We start from the raw sequence: 21,620 nt of genomic DNA, 5'->3' as shown, positions 1-21,620 counted from the left end.
TAGTGTGAATTACTTAATCAATGAGATTTTTCTTCAATGCAACCTGATACAAGGATGATAAAGGAAAGAATTTTGATTGAGGTTAATTTACCAAAGAACTAAGGAGGCCTATGCTCTGAGAACTGTACAGCCAAGAGAAATATACAGCAGGCATTTTCGCATCTTATTTTATCCAGGTGTCAATCCTGAACAGTGGCACCATCATTAAAAAAGGGTGGGAGGAGAAAAACCAGATTCAAGAGATTCAGTGACTGGCCCAAACCCAGACACCTGTGTGGAGCCCTCAAGTCCAGGCCTCCTGTCTCCAGGCCTGGACGGCCTCATGCTGCTTCCAGATTGAGAATGTCTGGGAGGGAAGACTGCTGGAAGGGGCAGAAAGTGATGCCCAAGCAGACAATCAGGCTGGCATCAGGATCTTTACTCTGGATTTGATCATGAGGACTACAGTGTGAAGAACTGTGTATAGGTTGATGCTATCTTACGTAGAAATTCCAAAGGAAATAAAAGATGCTCATGGCAACTTATGAAGAATAGGACAGAACACACTGGTGTTGAACACAGAGAAATCTACTAGGCTTGAATCCTGGCCTGACCACTGTAAGCAGTGTTCTTACAATCTGGGCAAGGAACCTGACTTCTCTGAGGCTGTTTTCTCTTCTCTAGAGTGGGAACAATGATGACACCCACACTTCATAGGTTTACCGTGAGGATTATATATGAAAAAGGCCTTGTATAGCTCCTAGCATGGAGACATTCCAAAGGGGAAAAAGTCAAGTGCTATAAGCAAAGGGAACAGCCCCATGGAAGAGGTAACAAGAGTCATACCTCCGGGTCTTTATTCCACTGCACGACGTACTCCCAGCAGCAGTGTGCGTGCAGCACATCCAGCTCGAGGCTGCAAGGGAACTGCTTGTAGGCCAAGTGCAGCAGGTCTGAAAGTTAGAGACAGCAATGTATTACTCCTGCCTGAGGGAGAGCGCCAGCTGCCTTCTTCACGCTGGATTTCCTGTTTACCTATGTTTATGTCTTACCTGGAATGGCTCCCAAGTCCATCTCCACCTCTGACACCTCAAATAAACCTCGGTTAATACCTTCTCTGGGTTCATCTGGGTTTTCTGCATCTCTTCCTTTATTAGCCAGTTTTAGCACTTCAGGGCTGAAGTCCTGTTTAAATATCCACTTGGCTACACTGTCTGCAATGCCACCTACAGTTTGGAGATAAGAAAGAAAATGAACACTGGCAGCATTTGCCAAAAGGAGCCCACAGAGTGCAGGATCTCAATGTCCTCACAAAGACCTAAGTGCCACATTGGGTTAAGCCTGAAGTGACCCCAAAGCCATGAGATTTATAGCAGTGTCGCCACGTACCACTCACCATGTGAAGGCGAGTGGGATACTGGATCTCTAAGGGCATCTTTACACTCTTGTAACATATTAGCTAAATATTAATGTCTATACACAATACCTTCAATGTCCACAAATTCAAACGGCATTTTACCAGGCACAGATGAAGGCATGAATACATATTTAAAATGCTTTCATTTAAACACAAGTGAAAGCAAACTCATTAGCATGCTACTTGTGTCAAGGCTTCTTAGGGCAAAATACTATTTTTAATAGTCAAGAACTTGCCTCTCAAATATTTGAGGGCAAAATTTAGCCATAGTTAATTAATGGCATGATGCTGTACCATGTTTCAGTCACCAACATAGTCCAGAAAGTTATAAATCATAAAAAGCATTCACGATGAAGAGTCCTGCCTACTACCTAAAATAAATACAAGCTTCTGTAATGTATTAAAACTTTTCCTCTCAGTATTTCTTCCGTAAACCTTTTTAACAACAAGAATACAAAATCATGATTATCAGCGGAAATAAATGAGACCAGTGTGCCAGGTGATCTAATTTCTTATGCTTGGCTTCTAAATCATTTGATAATTCCATTCCAGGATCAAGTCCTGATCCTATTGCTCTAGTTAATATTAAAATGGTGTTCCTACAGTTTCACCAGGTGGCAGAACAGAGGATAGTTTGAGTTTACAATTTGGAAATCTTCACAAATCTTATACAGAATGAAAAGACGAGTTAACTAAATTAAAACCATAAATGCCATATTAAATCCAGAAATAGTCATTCTAGTATCAAACGTCTGACAGAGATGCTGGTAATAAGGAGAGAAGTATGTCATTATAAACCCAATATTTTAAGATATTTGTGGTCCTACAAGATGTTTAAGCACAGGAATCCAATGACTTTGGAATAGTAGAAAGTGATGCATTGAAAATGAGGTTTAAAGTTCCATAGATATTAGGAGGAAGAAGAGAAAATCCGCAGTTAGTAGGTCATGAGAGGCTTCCTGGAGGAGGCAGCATTTGAGATGGGCCTTGGAAGTTGATAAGAGGTAGGTGGTGGGTTATTTATTTACTTTTAAAATCTGAGTATATTTTTCTTTCAGTCATTTCTATTTAAAACAAAACAAAACAAAACAAAGCCCCAGAAAGCTCATACCATAAAAATATAGATATATGGCTACAAATGCACAAATAACTTCAGGTTACCTTTTCCTCCTTCTAACAGCTTTTTCACAGAAAGCTTCGGGAGCGGCTCAGCCTGCAGTGAAGACACTTTGGAGGTCCGGGTGTTCGTTTTGCTGTGAAGCAGAGTCTGAAGCAGGAGACAGTCCTCCAGCTGTTTCAGGAGGAGTTTCCAGTATTCCGTGTCAAGAGAAAGGGCCTCCCAGGAATCGGTGAGGGCTTCCGAGTCAGTTCCTGAAACTGTTTGGGAAAACTAATAGAAAACACCCAGTTGATACTCTGGCTAAGAGTCTGGATCAACATTAACTTGAATGAACTTTTAACATGAAAGCCAACTGATCATCAGGATACATCACAAAGCGATATACAGATGCTGGCACACAAACATTACTACTTGGCTGGATGGAACATGAGGGTGAGGAGTAGACTGGAGACTTAGGGGCAATGCTGATGGAGTTCAGACATTTATGAAGAGACCTGTAGTGAGGCCCATGATTCAACCGACATGCACTGCAAAGGTTTCAGGCCCATCCCAGCAAGTTCCCAAATACTGAGTTCTTCAGAATGTACAAGCCAACATAAAAAATGTATCTTAAATTTCTCTCTCTCCATTATTAGAAACATCATAAACCAGTCATAATGAATTTAGCCCCAAACTACTGAGACTGACAATGTTGAGTGAATCTCTACAGACCTATTTAAGTATCCTATCCAATTCAATGCAACATCCCCCTAGAAAAAATTTTTTGATTCACCACGAGATACGAGGGGCATTAGTCTTGTCTTAATAAATTTTAGTCTTCAAGAGATGGGGAAAAGCCACAAAGTAAAAGGTCTACTGGAAGCTATCATCTGAGTCACTCAACACTACATGCCAAAACCACCCTTGTTTCTAAAAGAGGGATATAAATGCAATTGTAGAAACTAAGAGCTGAAAGAAATCTGAGAAATAATGCTGTCTAACCCTGAGCCTTTTGAATGAGGACCTGCCTTCTAAAGGTGCTCACCACAGATCACCAGCTGTGAACACTAGGTCTCTGCCCTGACTCCAGTGCTTCTCCCCTTATGCTATGTGGAGACTAGGTTCAAGGATGCATGTCATCTGAATAAACAACTAAAGAACCACTCATCTCCAAGAGACAGACAAGATCCTGCTGGACACATATCTCAAATCCTAAATGTTTCACACACTGACGACGATGCAGCCCAGAAGGGGAAAGCAGTCGGGAGCCTGCTGGAGGGGAGCCCCCCTAAAGCCGCCCCCCCTGCCCACTCACTTTCTTCTCGGTCAAGCTGTTGGATATCTGGGCAGCAACAGCATGCCCGACGTGCGCAGACAGCAGCGCAGCCCCGTTGTTCTCGGACTGAATACAGACCGTGCGCATCTGCTGCCACCAAGGGGACACTGACTGGGAATCCCAGGTCTCTTCGATGGCCACTACAGGCAAATGGCAAAAAAAGAAACTCTTAGCTTGGCAAATTTTCCTTTTTAACCTTTGATGTTAAATATAATGTTAAAACCAAGTTTCCCATTGATGTATGTGTGTATTTTTGAATGAACTGGAAAAAGAAGTCTTTATTTTATTCAGAACACTTACATTCCATGCTCTTAAGCATCTTGCTCTGAATCGATTGTAAATCTGTTTGGAATACTTTCATCACTGATGAAAACTACTACTGAATGTTTTAATACAACAGATTATTGTTCTCATCATGCCAAAAATAGTAAGAAAAATATTACCTTCAACCACAGACCACTCAATTCACCTCACTGAACTCAGAAAACACACTGTTCGCTATCATTTTTTATGTTGATGCAAAATGTAAATTAAATTTTCATAAAGCACACTTTGAATGTATTAAGAGTTTTCTATGACTACATAAAGGATTCTCTCTAGTGAAATGTTTTGTACCTTCTAGTCTCCTTTTGTTACAAGGAAGTATACTCCCTCCCTGTTTTTGTGGAATTTCAATACTGAATGTTGTTTCTGGGAGTAGAGACCACACTCCCGAGGAGCCAAACCTCAGCGTCCACAGTGCTCACCTTTCATCTTGCTCAGGAGGTACAGCATCGTATGGAGACAGCAGACAGACTGCGGTTTGTCCAAAATATCTTTTTCCTTAGAAAGCCAAACACTCAGGAGCAGAGACTGAAATCAGATTTAAATCTTTATTGTAAAAAAAATATTTACCATAAACAAAATCTTGTACAATTTTAGACCATATGTGTATTCATGAGTGGTTCAGCCTTTCTGGTTGGGAGGTAAGTGCTTGCTTGTTACATGATGTAGTGTGAGGAGAACAAGGAACAAGGTAGCTTGTCTACCTTAAGAGATTCCTTATCTGTTGGGGATCAAAATCTCCCCATTTCCACCACTTCTTTAGGTTCAATACTACCCTTCAGTGCAAGCTTCTATTAAAGAACAAATCGGCAGAGAGGGTACTGCCAGTTAGCATGGATCACAGAAGGCTGGCCACAGGTTATGACAGGAGGGCCTGGAGCTGTGGCTCTAGCCCTGGCCTTGGTCATGCAAAGAAACCGGGGACTTGGCAGTGGTTGGTGAGTACATAATACTATCAAACTCCAATCTTCAAGTCACTGAGTCATGACAAACAGATTTTAAAAGCACTTAAATCAACAGAGTGATTTTTAAAAATGAGCATATCTACTTAAAATTTTTAAAATTTGGGTTCATAAAATCTGTACACAGATAATTCTGGGCTAATGAAAACTTGAAAGGCATAGTGTCACATCTGTTAAGTGCTGGTGTGTGTGAAAGGTTTTGATTGCCTATAATTCTGCAATGTCTTCATGTTTAAAAAAAAAAAGCTCTAATAAAATGAAAGGCTGACTATCAGTTTAAACGCATTAGTATATACAATTTTCAAAATTAAGAAGAGTAGGAAGCTGAAGGAGAAGTGTGTGAAGGAAATTAACTCAGGAGAATGACCTAAGGCAGATAAGTACCCGACAAGCGTATCTTCCCATTCGGCAACAACAACCTCTTGGGGCAGGGCTGACTACTGGGGTTTTACAAATGATAAGTAGAAAAAATAACTTACTTACTAACTTAGAACTAAAGTTTGAACTTAGATCTGCCTGATTGTACAAATATAAAAATATACACACACACTTTCTCCTATTTCTCCCCTTTTTGGTTTAACTTGTCTTTTAACCCTTTCACATCTCTCCCTTGATTAGCCTCCTTTATACTTCATCCTATCCATACACCTTTTCATTTTTTTAAAACTGGGTATGTCCTTTCATATTTGCCCTCATATCATAAGACAATGACAGTATTAACAACAATCAATGCTAATGGTTATTTAGAGCTTATTATGAGCCAAGCCACTAACTGCCTTCGTAAGTTAAGATACACAGAAAGCATTATGGAGGGAGGACAGGATGGGGGTTCACTCTCACAAAAATGGGGTCGTATTATACCATGTTCATTCCACTTGCTACATAATATCCTCTGTCATCCACAAAATTTTGACTGATGCTAGCCATTTATCAACATTATTCCCTCTGTTTTAAACTTCTTCTTAACCTCATACAGCACCGCTGTTTATAACCACAAGGCAGGCTAAAAAAAATGAATTGCCTGCATGGACAACAAAGACATTCCAGAATCATGTGAAAATTACTTCGTCTCAGTGTCTTGCGCACGCACACTGTGAAGCAAATCAAAAGGAAATGAGGGGAAGTGGCAGAATTTACCTACTAGGTTCATGGCCAGGTTGCCATTTGACTCACCCTGATTAACTTTGGAGGCAAAATGTATGTCCGGGGGTTATGTTAAGAGTACACCAGGTTTCTAATGCACTATGTTTCTCAAAGTCTGATTTCATGTCCCCAACAGTAAGGGTTTCAAAGTGCTCACAAAGATTGCCAATCCAAAGGGCTGTTTTAAACTATGTTTACACAAATTAAATGTCATGCCTTCACTCTCTCTTTCCACAGCACTCTTCTCATTTTTTCTTCAATTAACCGCTTCCTCACCCATCACTACATTTAGCAAGTCCTGAAACAAACAAAAAACCTTGTTCTTCTGCTTAACTCTCCTTTTCGTGTCTCTCTGAGATCTGCTCTTTCTATCTCTTGCCCAACTAGGTAATCTCTGCTTATAAGCTAAAGAGTGTTCTTGTTTTTTTTAAACTTAAAAAATTCCAAACCAGTTACGCTTTTGTTTATGCGTAGAAAGTCAGTGTAAACAGAGGATGCTGTGGGCGTCTTTAGAACGGATGAGACAATTTTAGAATCAAGTGACAGAAAGATTTTTTAAACTTCAGGAAAAATTAAGGGGAAAGGAGAAAAATAAGCCAAGTATAGAGAATAGAGAGAGGAACGCAGATACCTTGTAGAATACACGCACAGACATACACAACAGGAAAAGACGGTACCTGGAAGGTGACTATCCCCATAACTAGTGAATACAAAATAAGATATATTTTCAAAACATCACAGCAAAGAATGTTAGATTATGTATTATTCATAATGTAAACATTTGTATTAGAGATTCACACACTGTAAGTGTGAATCATGTTGTTTCATAATTGTTAATTCACATATATTTGAACAAAAGACTGAATAATAGAATCCTTGAACAGAAATTTACTAAATTCTTCTAACCAAGGAGTATCTAAGACTCGTTAGAACTTCCGCCCAAGAAAAAAATAGAAACTTCCAGGGATCTTTGGTCGGTGCGCCCAATGAGCTTTACCTTTTGCAAAATATCCTCCTATATCATTTACATCCTTAATGTTTTAGTCCTTCACTCAACGGAAATGCTGGCATACCTAGTGTGAGGCCACCTGCCAGCCTTGCCTGCCTATACTTCAAAGAAATCTATCTAGTCAGTCTTTTGGATGAGCCTTATTTCCCAGTCTTTCCTGAAAACTAGGGTTTGTTTTAGGTTACAGAATCTGAAACTTTATACAATTCCATTAAGGATAGTTTTAGACATTGTGAAAAACTATCAGCTGTTGCCTGTGAATAACATCATCTGTGATTATACTAGATTGGGAAATCTTTTCAAATTAAAAAATGTATACAAGCTAGATTATAAGTACCAAGTTTTCTCATGTACATAATTTCAATAAAACTATTTTTTCAAATATTTCAGAAGGAAAAAGAATTTAGAAAATAATTATCAGGAAAGAATAGAAAAAGCTAGCATTTCAAATAATGTGCCTTTAAAACACTAGTAATAAATTTTGCTGTAAGACCTATCACTTTTTATTCATGACTGTTATATGTCTATATTCCTGAAAGTCTGTTACTCTTTTAACATTAAATAATAGATGTTAATCTATATTCTCTTTAAAAAAAATGACTTGAATTTTAATAACTCCAGAAAAATGTCACTGGTCTGTATCGTGGCACTGGTATTAACTGCTTTGGGAAAGAGCAAGATATAAGCAGAACACATACCTGTTGCCTGGTGTACAAACCCATGCACTTTATCTTCCCACAGCCAGATGGTTGAGTAACAGTGTGAGTGCGTGGGCTGCTATTTTGTCTAATCAATGTCACCACAATGACCAAGCAGGCTCTTTTAAAACCTAGTCTTACTGTACACTCAGTTTCTTACTTTAATTCTTGGGTTTTTTTTCCCCCCCCCCAAGAGAAGCTCCCTCTTCCCTTCCCATTCATTATAGCCTTTAAGTGAAAATGTCATATTTTTCTCCTTTTTACTCTGCACTCACAGGATTTTTTAAAATTACTTAATTATAAATTAAGTAAGGGCTTCCCTGGGGGCTCAGACAGTAAAGAATCTGCCCGCAATGCAGGAGACCAGGGTTCGATCCCTGGGTCAGGAAAAGCCACTGGAGGAGGAAATGGCAACCCACCCCATTATTCCTGCCTGAAGAATGACATGGACAGAAGACCCTGGCAGGCTACAGTCCAGGGGGTCAAAAAGAGTTGGACATGACAAAGTGACTAACATACAAATTAAGTAAACTAAAGTGAGTAAACTGTTTTTAAAATACTTTAAAAATACAGTATCTTCTATTACATTTGAAACAAAAATACTTTAAAAATAAAACCCAGCCATAAAACATTTGTCTAGGAAAAAGAATTCAGCCATTTGGAATGTGTGAAATAGTCTCAAAAGAGATGATTTCTTAAAAAGTGTTTACATTTTAGCCAATTTTAGAAATTTAGTAGCGCAATAATACAGGTCACAGCCTGATGGGTTTAAAGCACAGAAATTTTCCATATAATACACATCACTCTATCACATTATAAAACACACACACACACATACACACACACACACATATCTATAAAGTAAAGTTTACTAATTTTAAGTTGGGTAAATAATACCATAAATGTGATAAAGTACATCTCCACCCAAAGTTCCCTTGTGCCTCTTTGACTCAATCTCCAACTCCCACTATCAACCTCTAGCAAACATTCATCTCCTTTGTTACTCTATTTTTGCTTATTCTAGTATTTCATATAAAATCAACTGAAATCATCGGTAGGTACTCTTTTGTTTCTGGATCTTTTCACTTGGCCTAATGCTTTTGAGATTCATTTATGTCATTCTGTGTATCAGTAGTTCATTTCATTGTATGGTTACACCATACTTCATCCATTTATCAATTATTGGATATTTGAGTTGTTTCCAGTCTGGGTTGTTAGGAATAAAGCTGCTGTAAATAGTTTATGCCAAGTCTATGCAAACATACATTTTCATTGCTCTTGACTAAGTACCTAGGAGTAAGACTGCTGGATTTTACGGTAAATCTGTGTCCAACTTGATAAGAAACTTTCAAACTGTTTTCTACAGTGGTTGTATTAAGTTGCATTTCCATCATCTGTGTTGAGCATTCTGATTGCTCTACATCCTCATCAACACCGGATATGTCAATCTTTTTAGTTTTAGTCATTCTCTGGGACAGAGGCCATCATGGTTTTATTTTTGCATTTCCCTAACGGCTAATTCCTGAACATCATTCAGGTAATTTTTTGCAATTTGTATGTATGTTTTGGTGACATATCTGTTCAAATCCTTTGCTCATTTTTAAACTGTACTGTCTCATTACTGAGTTGTACAAATTCTTTGTACAACCTGGACACAATGGATTTATCAGATCTATGTTGTGTAAAAGAGACTTGCCTTTTCAATTTCTTAAAAGTCTTAAAAAACAAAAGTTTTGACATTTCATGAAGCGTAACTTATCAGTATTTTTATCTTACAGTTCATGCTTTTTCTACCTTAAGAAACCTTTGTCTAAACCAAGCTTTCTCTGATGTTTTCTTCTATAGATTTTGTAGTTTTATCTCATATTGATATTTACGTTCCATTGGACTTAATTTTTTTTAATATATGGCTTGAGGTATAGGTGTGAGGTTTGTTTCTTCCAGCCTTTGATCAAATTGCCAGAGATCAAATTGCCAACATCCACTGGATCACAGAAAAAGCAAGAGAGTTCCAGAAAAACATCTACTTCTGCTTTATTGACTTTGCCAAAGCCTTTGACTGTGTGGATCATAACAAACTGTGGAAAATTCTGAGAGATGGGAATATCGGACCACCTTATCTGCCTCCTGAGAAACTTGTATGCAGGATAAGAAGCAACAGTTAGAATTGGACATGAACAATGGATTGGTTCAACATTGAGAAATGAGTACATTAAGGGTGTATATTGCCATCCTGCTTACTTAACTTATATATGAAGTACATCATATGAAATGATGGTCTGGATGACTCACAAGCCAGAATCAAGATTGCTGGGAGAAATATCAACCACCTCGAATATGCAGATGGTACCACTTTAATGGCAGAAAGTAAAGAGGAACTAAAGAGCTTCTTGATGAAGGTAAAAGAGGAGAGTGAAAAAGCTGACTTAAAATTCAACATTCAAAAAACAAAGATAACGGCATCCAGTCCCAACACTTCATCACAAATAGAAGGGGGAAAGGTGGAAACTGTCAGATTTCATTTTCTTGGGCTCCAAAATCATGCAGACAGTCATTGCAGCTATGAAAGAAAAGCTATGACAAACCTAGACAATGTATTAAAAACAGAGACATCACTTTGATAACAAAGGTCCATATAGTCAAAACTATGGTTTTTCCAATAGTCAGGTATGGATGTAAGAGTTGGACCACAAAGAAGGCTGAGTGCTGAAGAACTGATGCTTTCGAACTGTGGTGCTAGAGAAGACTCTTGAGAGTCCCTTGGACAGCAGAGATCAAACCAGTCAATCCTAAAGGAAATCCACCCTGAATATCCATTGGAAGGACTGGTGCTGAAGCTGAAGCTCCAATACTTTGGCCAACTGATGTGAACAGCTGGCTCACTGGAAAAGACCCGGATGCTGGGAAAGACTGAGGGCAAGAGGGGAAAGGGGCAACAGAGGATGAGATGGTTGGATGGCATCACCGATTCGGTGAACATGAGTTTGAGCAAGCTCCAGGAGATAGGGAAGGACAGAAAGCTGGTGTGCTGCAGTTCATGGGTCACAAAGAGTTGGACATGACTTAGCTGAACAATGACCTCAGTTTTAATGTAAACAAAATTTAAATGAAACTGATTAAGCACAATAGAAAACAAGTAGTATACCATATTCATCTATTTCAGCATCTCAATTCTGAATGACAGGTAATAGTTATTTCCTTTTTAAAAACTTTTAAATTTGCAATAATTATAGAGTCATTGGTGGCACAAAGGAGCACAGGGAGGTCCGTGGGCCCTTCCTGCAGTCTTCCCTCATGTTAACATCTTTACACAAAACCAAGAAACTGCCATTGGTGAAATCCATAAAGCTTGTTCAAATTTCACCAGTGATACAGGCACTCATTTTGCAGCATGCAATTTTATCATGTGTAGCACTGCATAACCGTCACCATGCAGACACTCTACCATGGCACAAAATCTCCCTCCCGTTAACGCTTTATAGCCACACCCTTCTCCCTGACATTCACCACTAACTCTTGGCAACCACTAATCTGTTCTCCATCTTTATGACTGTGTTATTTTATGAATGTTATGAAAACAGAATCATGCAGTATGTATCTTCTTTGAAATTTTTTTTCTCTTTGCATATTTTCCGTATTCATCCAAGCTCCTGCTTCTACTAATAGTTTATCCCTTTTTATTGCTGAGGGGTATTCCATGGTAAGAATGTGCCACAGTGTGTTTATCTGTTTATCCACTAAAGGGCGTGGGGCAGGTTTCAGTGTCTGGCTATTATGAACGAAGCCACTTATGAACAACCATGTGCAAGCAATGTGCACCTTTAACTGTACTTCCTGACATCTATACTGCAAAGGGAGGTAGGGCAAAGCCCATTTTTAAAGGACTTACATGTTCAACTACAACAATATCGTGGTCCAGTTACGTAAAGAATCCATGTGCCCATGCAGGGGACATGGGTTAGATCCCTGGTCCAGGAGGATCCCACGTACCTCGGGGCAACTAAGCTGGTGCCCTAGAGCCCGTGCTCCGCAACAAGAGAAGCCATCAGAATGAGAAGCCTGTGCACCGCAACTAGAGAGCAGGCCCTGCTCACCAGAACTAGAGAGAGCCTGTGAGCAGCAGCAAACACCCAGCACAGTTAAAAATAAACAAACAAATGAATAAAAACTAATGTTAGCATAGTCAACAAGTTCATACAGGTAAAAGGCCCAAATCCTGGCCAAAACTTGAGATGTGAGTGGGCACGTGATAAAGTGTGTGCACGTGCGTATCTCTACATGTGGGGGGCAGTCAAGAGCAGAACAAGTGATGTGGGGTAACTCCCTTGCCCTTTTCAGAAAGCGTGAAAATTTAGTGCTATTTATATTTGTTATGCCACAGAGATTAAATCCTAACACGTATTCAAGGTCTGGGAATGTCTGATAATTCAATAATGCTTTAAGGAAACAGTTTTGTTCTCTAGATAAGATCTTTTTAGGCTAATATGAACATTTTTTTCTGATGATCCCAGTCCACTGTAAATGTATGCATACACAACAGATTCTAAATTTATTTTAGGCCAACCTTGTAATATGCTGGTTATAATTTACAGAGAATGAGAAAAATCAGATATTATTATTCAATTAAATACATGACTATACATTTCCTTGATCGTTTTTAGAAAGTCTTCATGTATGCTCTATAATACACTTTAGACAAGAGTAAAAAAAAAAAAAAGAGAGACAGCCACTTCCAGATGACATTAACGAGGAAGAACAGCATCCAGCAACAAGAAACCTTACCAACAACAGCTGGGGGCTAAGTCCAGCCGACTCCAAAGTGTGACACATTTCCTCAGTGGAGCTTTCTCCACATAAACACTTCCAAAAAAAGAAACTGCCTGGTAAAACAAAAACAAAACACGTCAACCAATGCCTGCTTACCAAACTCAAAATCTTCCTGAATTGCAATCTAGATCCCTAGAGGAGCAAAACAACAGCAGAGAAGGGAAATCAATGGCTCAGTTTGCTTAAGTGATTAAAGCAGAAAGCAAGTCATTACATGTCTCACACTGTCTCCTAAGTATACTTTTTAATTCAGTACAACTTTTATAAGACAGTGCCTACCTATCCAGAGAGTCTTCCGTTGACTGTAAAACATACATTCAATTCTTTGGTTAATTAATTTAAAAAGAGGGAGGATTCAGAAAGTAGTTTATCATTCATTCTACCTACCCAAAGCCACATATTCCTCTTCACTTGTCTTCTTTATGTTGACCACATCTTTCTCATATTCTAAATATTCCAGGAATGTTTTCACAGGCAACACACCATCCTTATCATCAGAAAATCGGACAGCAGTCCTGTTGTTCTCTTGCTTATACTTCTCTAACAAGGCCTGGAGCTTAAGGAGTTCTTTTTCATCCAGCCTTAGTAACACGGCCAAGTCCTTAAATTTAGGGAGGAAGGAAGTTATCAACAGACCATTTCTCTTTCTACGACTGCCATTATGTGTCAATTATCTGTCATTATCTGCCGTTATCATCTGAAACAAAATGCAAGACTATAAGCAAAAAATGATTTCTTAATTAATATGATAGCTATGGTGTGCTCTGCTGAAAATGTTACTCTCAACTGATAAGTAGGATGTTATTTAAATAAAATAATCTTGAAACACTACATATTACTGGAAGTATCATTCTTAGAAAGTTTCTTGAGATTATTCAATACCCTTCTAAAATGTCTGAATTTTAATAAACATATATTATTGCTTAATCAGAAAAAAATGTAAGTGGTTGTTAACGGCCAACTCTTGTGATTCTGAGGAAACTAAAGAACTATTTGATATTTAATACTTGTTTTAGTAAGCAGCACAAACACTATAAAATAAAAGCAGTGGGCAACAGTCCTCACTGTGTCTGCATATAAATCCTCTATATGGCTCTCAGGGTTGTAGAGGTTAAAAAGTAACAGATACAACCTGCCAGTCTTTCAAACTGTTTTCACATCAGATGTGCAGAAACATCTCCTGATACTACCACTGGTGGTGGCGGCAGTTTAGTTGCTCAGTCGTGTCCGCCTCTTTGAGACCTCATGGACTGCTGCCCACCAGGTTCCTCTGTCCATGGGATTCTCTAGGCAAGGATACTGGAGTGGGTAGCCATTCCCTTCTCCAGGGGATCTTCCCACCCCAGGCACCCTATAGGTATAACTTAATCAACCTGAACTTTTCTGCTGCTTGAAAGTATTTTTCACTATTGGAGAAATAATGGCAGAACAAAATCTCCTAAAAAATGGCCTTGTCATTTATCATGGCATTCATAGAGTAGTATTACGAAGAGATCGTTAAAATACTTTATAAAATTCATCTATAATACCAAAGATTAAAAAAAAAAGTTAGAATGTGTGGGTTATTTTCAATACTGAGAGGAAATATTTTCAGTATTTACCAATTCTCATTTTTGTTTAAAATTTCTGTTTATTTCTATACATGTATTTACAATAATAGGCAACTGTTTTAAAACTCAATGAGCTTTCAGATGTACCAAATATGTTTTTTAAAAGCATTACCAGTGCCTTGACAAATCACTAAAGTCACTTTAATGGTTTTCCTTTAGATAAGTAAAAGACATGAGACCCTGAAGCCACCAATCTGCGCACGGTCACACAGTACTTGAGGGAGGAGAGGACAATATTTCTCTCTGTTCTCTATCACGAGAAATTCTATTTCTCTGCAGAGAAAGTAGGAGTTTTGTATACTCTCCTAGAAATGAGCAATATTGCACTTGTACTATAATAAGGATTATAAGGTCCTATCACTTTTTTACATTTTGAAGAATAAAACCATAGAACATTTTCTACAATTACTTTAAGCACTCTGATGTAAGATGGACTATCTTAAAAATGTATTCTATTATGTAGTAAACAACAGCAGTATGAGTTTACTAACAACAACACAGAAGAGCTGGTCTCTTCTGCTTGTTAGAATCATTTTCTTTAAAAGAAATATAAAATTTGCTACTTCTGTTCATTGCAGTTTTGATTAGCAAACCCTGTCGAAAAGAAGTTGTAAGAAGCAATTTTATAAAAGAACTTAAGGAAAACCAAATGATTCTAGGTACTGACAATGGATTAATAACAAGCTCAATATTCAAGCCTAAATAACATAAATTTAGGAGCAAGGCACAGAAGCCAGCAGGGATCTTCTAAAGAACATAAACCTTTACACATTAAAAAAAAAAAAAACTTAATATTTGTACTTCTTTACTATCAATTAAAAAATAATAAATAACCAAAGAGATGATTTTATATAATGAATAATGGGATTACTCACATTATCAGAGAATGGTGTATCTGAATGAAAATCAGTGGAATTTAATTGACTAACAGACTCATAAAGATGGAGTAATTTCAATTTATTGGCACAAAATTGTAGCAGTCCTTCATCAACAGACTCAAGCTCTACAAGGTAGAAAGAAAAAATATATTAAAGAGAGATATTTAACAGACTGATAAAAATACCTTAATTTTACATAATTTCTTGATGTTCCATTTTATAATATTGCTATATTTTCGATAACAAATTAAGAAGGCAAAAATAATTTTTATATCATGCAAAGTGTCTAAATTTTTAAATGAAGGTGCTATAATAGTGAGAGAGGAGAAAAAGAAAGAAAACAGAAGAGATATTTTAGTCTAGTACTCAAATTTAAACAAATATTTTGGAAACAGGTTTGAAAATATCCTCCCCTCACTCTCTAACTCAAATGTTGTCTATTATTCTCATACCCTGAGAAAATACAATTGGAAAGCTGCCTGGCTCTTCTTATCACAGTGGTCAAAGATACTATAATTCAACCAGAAACTGAACTGTAACACATGCATCCTCAAGAGAGGCTGAGAAAGAGACCAAAAGTAGAATTCCACCCACATCAGTCAGGTTTCTTGTTGAGATTATCGCTGGAAAAATACCCACTCTCTGCATAATACATTCCTGTATGATAAAGGCAGACACTGTAAACTGCAAGACTCTGTTATGGGATACAATAACATGGAAGATTGTCTATGTTCTCACAGCCAAAATAAAATGTAGCATACTCAATATTTGTCATTTTTAGGACTCTCATTGGTGGGTAGAACTTGAAGCTAGTGATGTTACAGAACTCCGACAATGGTGTTTGGTTTACTCCTAGCCCAGTGCAAGGTAAATTTTAATAATTTTTTTGACGTTTTAAAAAAATCCTTAGGGGGATAGGGAGATTTTAGAAGTGTACTATACACCTGATCTGCCTCTTGAGAAATTTGTATGCAGGTCAGGAAGCAACAGTTAGAACTGGACATGGGAACAACAGACTGGTTCCAAATAGGAAAAGGAGTTCGTCAAGGCTGTATATTGTCACCCTGTTTATTTAACTTATATGCAGAGTACATCATGAGAAACGCTGGACTGGAAGAAACACAAGCTGGAATCAAGATTGTCGGGAGAAATATCAATAACCTCAGATATGCAGATGACACCATCCTTATGGCAGAAAGTGAAGAGGAACTCAAAAGCCTCTTGATGAAAGTGAAAGTGGAGAGTGAAAAAGTTGGCTTAAAGCTCAACATTCAGAAAACGAAGATCATGGCATCCGGTCCCATTACTTCATGGGAAATAGATGGGGAAACAGTGGAAACAGTGTCAGACTTTATTTTTCTGGGCTCCAAAATCACTACAGATGGTGACTGCAGCCATGAAATTAAAAGACGCTTACTCCTTGGAAGGAAAGTTATGACCAACCTAGATAGCATATTCAAAAGCAGAGACATTACTTTGTCAACAAAGGTTCGTCTAGTCAAGGCTATGGTTTTTCCTGTGGTCATGTATGGATGTGAGAGGTGGACTGTATAGAAGGCTGAGCACCGAAGAATTGATGCTTTTGAACTGTGGTGTTGGAGAAGACTCTTGAGAGTCCCTTGGACTGCAAGGAGATCCAACCAGTCCATTCTGAAGGAGATGAGCCCTGGGATTTCTTTGGAAGGAATGATGCTAAAGCTGAAACTCCAGTACTTTGGCCACCTCATGTGAAGAGTTGACTCATTGGAAAAGACTGATGCTGGGAGGGATTGGGGGCAGGAGGAGAAGGGGACGACAGACGATGAGATGGCTGGATGGCATCACCAACTCGATGGACGTTGAGTCTGAGTGAACTCTGGGAGTTGGTGATGGACAGGGGGGCCTGGCGTGCTGGGGTTCATGGGGTCGCAAAGAGTCGCACATGACTGAGCAACTGATCTGATCTGATACTTTTTAAAAGAGGTATTTCTAACATGTTGTATGCACTAAGGGAGTTTTCTATTTGCCAAAAATCAATTTTACATGTGTTAAAAAAATTTCAAAACCAGGATGCTTACTGTCCTGCAACAGCATTAATATTTATTTATCTGTTTAATTTTTGGTCATACCATGCAGCATGTGGCATCTCAGTTCCTCCACCAGAGAACTGAACCAGTGCCCCCTGCGGTGGAAGTAGAGTCTGAACCACTGTACCACCAGGTAAGTCCCCTGGAACAGCATATTATGCTTTATCTATTAAGCCACTCTGCTGCTGCTGCTGCTAAGTCGCTTCAGTCGTGTCCGACTCTGGGTGACCCCAGAGACGGCAGCCCACCAGGCTCCCCCGTCCCTGGGATTCTCCAGGCAAGAACACTGGAGTAGGTTGCCATTTCCTTCTCCATAAGCCACTCTAGGCTGGCTTAAATATGAAGCCTCCTGGCAGTTCAGGGGTTGGGACTCTCCCTTCCAACATAGGCGTTGAGGGTGTGATTTTTGGTCAAGGAGCTAAGATCCCATGTGCCTTGTGGCCAAAAAAACCCAAAACATAACACAGAAACAGTATTGTAACAAATTCAATAAAGATATAATTCACACAATAAGCAAGCAAAAAAATCACAACTAGATGAAGTCAGTATACCACATACTACATTTTTAACTGATGTTAGGAATTCAGAATAAATTTTTCTAGCTCGGCTGGATAGAATATGGAGTTACAACCCCACAGTTACAGATGTAATTCTTTTCCAGACAAATATATTCTGAACAGTAAAAAACAATCAGAACTGGTCATGTAATCATAGTCTGTGATTCTGGAAGCCCTAGTTCCATTCATGAGGGAAGTGGATGAAAAAATATGGATTCCATACACTGACAAAACATTAATCAAAGCATAGAATTTAGAAAAAAAATCATTATCATGGTCAAAACAACATTACTGAGAGTTAAAATATAATGGCAGCAAGACAGCCTGGTTGTTTTTTTGCTTACCACCAGCTATCTTGTCCCCACATGCCAATGGCTTTCAAAACGCTTTACAACTATTATCACAATACTCACTTCCCATCATTCTATCTTTCCTCATAATAGATGGATTCAAACGAAAAATATTTACAGTAAGAAAGAGAGTCAACATACTCAGAGAAAGATCAGTAGCATACACTGAACAGGGAATTTTAAAAGTCCCCAATGACAAAGGTATGATATAAGTTTTCTTCTTTCTTATACATTGTTTCTTATACATATTACCACATCAAGGTAACAGAAGGGCATCATAAACAGTTAATACTTCCTATGGTCAGAGTTACAGAATTTGAGGTGAGACCATAAACAAACCCTATTACCTTGATTTTTTAAAGTGTCCATTAATGTCTGAGTTATGTTTTTAAGGCAGGAAAATGGTAAACGTTCGCTTGCCAATATGCTTTCCAATGCCTAGAAGAAAAAGAGAAAAAAGAAAGTGAAGTCGCTCAGTCATGTCTGACTCTTTGAGACCCCATGGACTGTAGCCTACCAGGCTCCTTCGTCCATGGGATTTTCCAGGCAAGAGTACTGGAGCAGGTTGCCATTTCCTTCTCCAGAGTATCTTCCCAACCCAGAAATTGAACCCGGGTCTCCCACATTACAGGCAGATGCTTTTACCGTCTAAGCCACCAGGGAAGCTGCCTACAAGAAAGATAAGGAACAATTTTCGTACAAGGCAAAGATCTTGGTTTTTCAATTTTACATTTATGCCCATAGTTTCACTGCCCCAAGTTTCAAAGGGAAACTCCATTTTAAGATGTATTAATCATCCAAGAGCTTAAGTTGCATCATAAGTAATATGTAATCAATTTCATGTCATGCCAAATATGGTACCATGACAAGAAGTCCAGACTGAGAATGAAACAACTTGGAAAGCAACTGAGGTTCAACAGGATGGCTGAGCAGAGACAAAGTTATTCACCAGTAAGAGTTTAGTATATATGCATAAATGAAAAGCAGACATTGCCATTGTCATGCCAATAATAAAAGCTGACAACTTAATTACTGCTATGTTACTGTGCTTAAGCATGGCTGGCTGTATCCACAGGCCAATCTAGATGAATATATTTCCCACCTCTCCACGCCTACTCTCCTTCTGCCTACTGGTAGGTATTTAAGAATCTTCATCATTACTTCACTCCTAAAAGAGCAACCATCAGAATCACTAGTGGGTTACACACAGCACTTAAAGTTCACACTTGTCCTTTCATATCAGCATGTTAAACTGAATTTTGAATTATGAGATTAAACAGTATAAAAGGTACGCTATGAATGTGGCATGAGACAAATAACAAATAACAGACTTCATCCAACAACAACTCTGTGTGTCTGTTGGGGAGAAACAGGTGCAGAGAGAGGGCAGCTCTGGAGGTCGGGCCGGCCTAGCATGAGGCAAATGCATGGAGGATATAAAGAAAGTGACCAGGGACTTCCCTGGTGGTCCACTGGTTAGGAATCCGCCTGTCAATGCAGGGAACACAGGTTTGAGCCCTAGTCAAAGAACGGCTGCCTGCAATGCGGGAGACCCGGGTTCAATCCCTGGGTTGGGAAGATCCCCTGGAGAAGGGAATGGCAACCCACTCTAGTATTCTTGCCTAGAGAACCCCATGGACAAAGAAGTCTGGTGGGCTACAGTCCATGGGGACACAAAGAGTTGGACACAACTGAGCGACTTCACTTACTTACTTACAAAGAACGGCTGCCAGGCAACTAAGTCTGAGCACAAGAGCCTGTGTGCCAAACTAGAGAGGCTGTGCACCACAACAAAAGATCCCAAATGCTGAAACGAACATCCTACGTGCTGCAACTAAGACCCAAAGTAGCCAAATAAATGAATAAAATATTAAATAAAAAGACAGAAAGTGATCGAAAAAGGCAAATACCTAGGAAAATGTCATCTGCCTCTGTGTGTCTACTATCACACAAGTTAGCGGCTCACTGCCTTACTAATATTATTCAGTCTTCAAAGTCTAAACTGGTTTCTTTCCTCCCTTAACTGTTGTAAAACAATACACAAATTTAACTATTAGGTTGTTTAGTATTTTTTATAAAATTCATAGCTTCATACGAACTTCAGTAGTATTAAAAAAATTAAGGAAACAGTTTGTACTGTTCTAAAGTTTCCTGATTTTATTGTTCTATGATGTAAAAAAGATGGTATTAAAATGAGAAAAATCATGTGGGTTCTGACCCTCCCTTTCTAAGACTGAAGCCCTAAACTGCTCTTCATATGCTCACTCTGTCAAAAGAATCACATTTAATAATGGAAACTCTTCCCCAAGGAAAATGAGAACCTATTAGTACTGTCAGTGGAGTGGAAAACACAATTAAAAGTCAGAAACCTGTCAGTTTTACAATAAAATGATAGTGTTTTTAGAAAATGAGTGCCATAACAGAATAAGAGGGATAGAAAGAAACCAGTATTCACTAAATCATCCTACTATTCAGATGCTGTGTATTATGAAAATGACGCATTTGGTAAGGTCCTATTTGAAGGAGCTTAAAAGATATAAAGAGGAAAAAGCTGGGGAGCTAGGACTAATACACATGAAATAATCAGAAAACAAGTGTAATCAGCCCTCTGTATCCATGGGTCCTCATTTACGGATTCAACCAACCATGGACTGAAAATACTCAGAAAGAAAAAAATCCCAAAGAGTTCCTAAAAGCAACTGTGAATTTGCCCCATACTTGCAACTATTTACACAGCACTTACGCTGTATTTACAACTGTTTACATAGCACTTACACTGTGTTAGGCATTACAAGTAATCTAGAGAGGATTTAAAGTATACAAGAGGATGTGCGTAGGTTATATGCAAATACTACACAATTTTATGGGGCTTCCTTGATAGCTCAGTTGGTAAAGAATCCGCCTGCAATGCAAGAGACCCCAGTTCAATTCCTGGGTCGGGAAGATTCTGTGAAGGAGGGATAGGCTATCCACTCCAGTATTCTTGGGCTTCCCTTGTGGCTCAGCTGATAAAGAAGCCACCTGCAATGTGGGAGGCCTGGGTTCGATCCCTGGGGTGGGAAGATGCCCTGGAGAAGGGAAAGGCTACCCACTCCAGTATTCTGGCCTGGAGAATTCCACGGACTGTATAGTCCACGGGGTCACAAAGAGTTGGACACAACTGAGCCACTGTCACTTCACACAGTTTTATAAAGGGACTTGAGCACCTTCAGATTTAGGTATTCACAGGGGGTCCTGGAATCAACGCCCCCGGGGAATCTGAGTGAGACTGCAGTCATTAGCCCTCTGTTCTGATTAAAAGCAGGGTTCAGAGGGATCCCTGAGGACCAACGAGCCATGTCAGAACCCAAGCAGCAACGGCAGGG

General features: G+C 38.9%; 1 protein-coding gene across 1 annotated transcript in view; it reads right to left on the bottom strand.

Annotated features, from left to right (window-relative positions):
* RAB3GAP2 (RAB3 GTPase activating protein subunit 2 (non-catalytic)) overlaps positions 1-21,620 on the bottom strand; it is a 105,245-nt gene that overhangs the window by 17,268 nt on the left and 66,357 nt on the right. Inside the window, exons 18-26 of the mRNA XM_010853264.1 lie at positions 18,603-18,693; positions 15,280-15,407; positions 13,182-13,395; positions 12,750-12,847; positions 4,578-4,683; positions 3,811-3,971; positions 2,558-2,786; positions 1,032-1,205; positions 826-932 (exon numbers count right to left, since the gene is read on the bottom strand). Coding sequence (XP_010851566.1) covers positions 826-932; positions 1,032-1,205; positions 2,558-2,786; positions 3,811-3,971; positions 4,578-4,683; positions 12,750-12,847; positions 13,182-13,395; positions 15,280-15,407; positions 18,603-18,693 — 1,308 coding nt within the window. The remainder of the gene's footprint in view (positions 1-825; positions 933-1,031; positions 1,206-2,557; positions 2,787-3,810; positions 3,972-4,577; positions 4,684-12,749; positions 12,848-13,181; positions 13,396-15,279; positions 15,408-18,602; positions 18,694-21,620) is intronic.

This window comes from Bison bison, unplaced genomic scaffold (genome assembly GCF_000754665.1).
Source record: "Bison bison bison isolate TAMUID 2011002044 unplaced genomic scaffold, Bison_UMD1.0 scf7180017864325, whole genome shotgun sequence".
In the NCBI taxonomy this organism is placed as follows: Eukaryota; Metazoa; Chordata; class Mammalia; order Artiodactyla; family Bovidae; genus Bison; species Bison bison.
The sequence above is the reverse complement of the archived record's forward strand: the minus strand, read 5'-3'. Positions and strand labels throughout refer to the sequence as shown.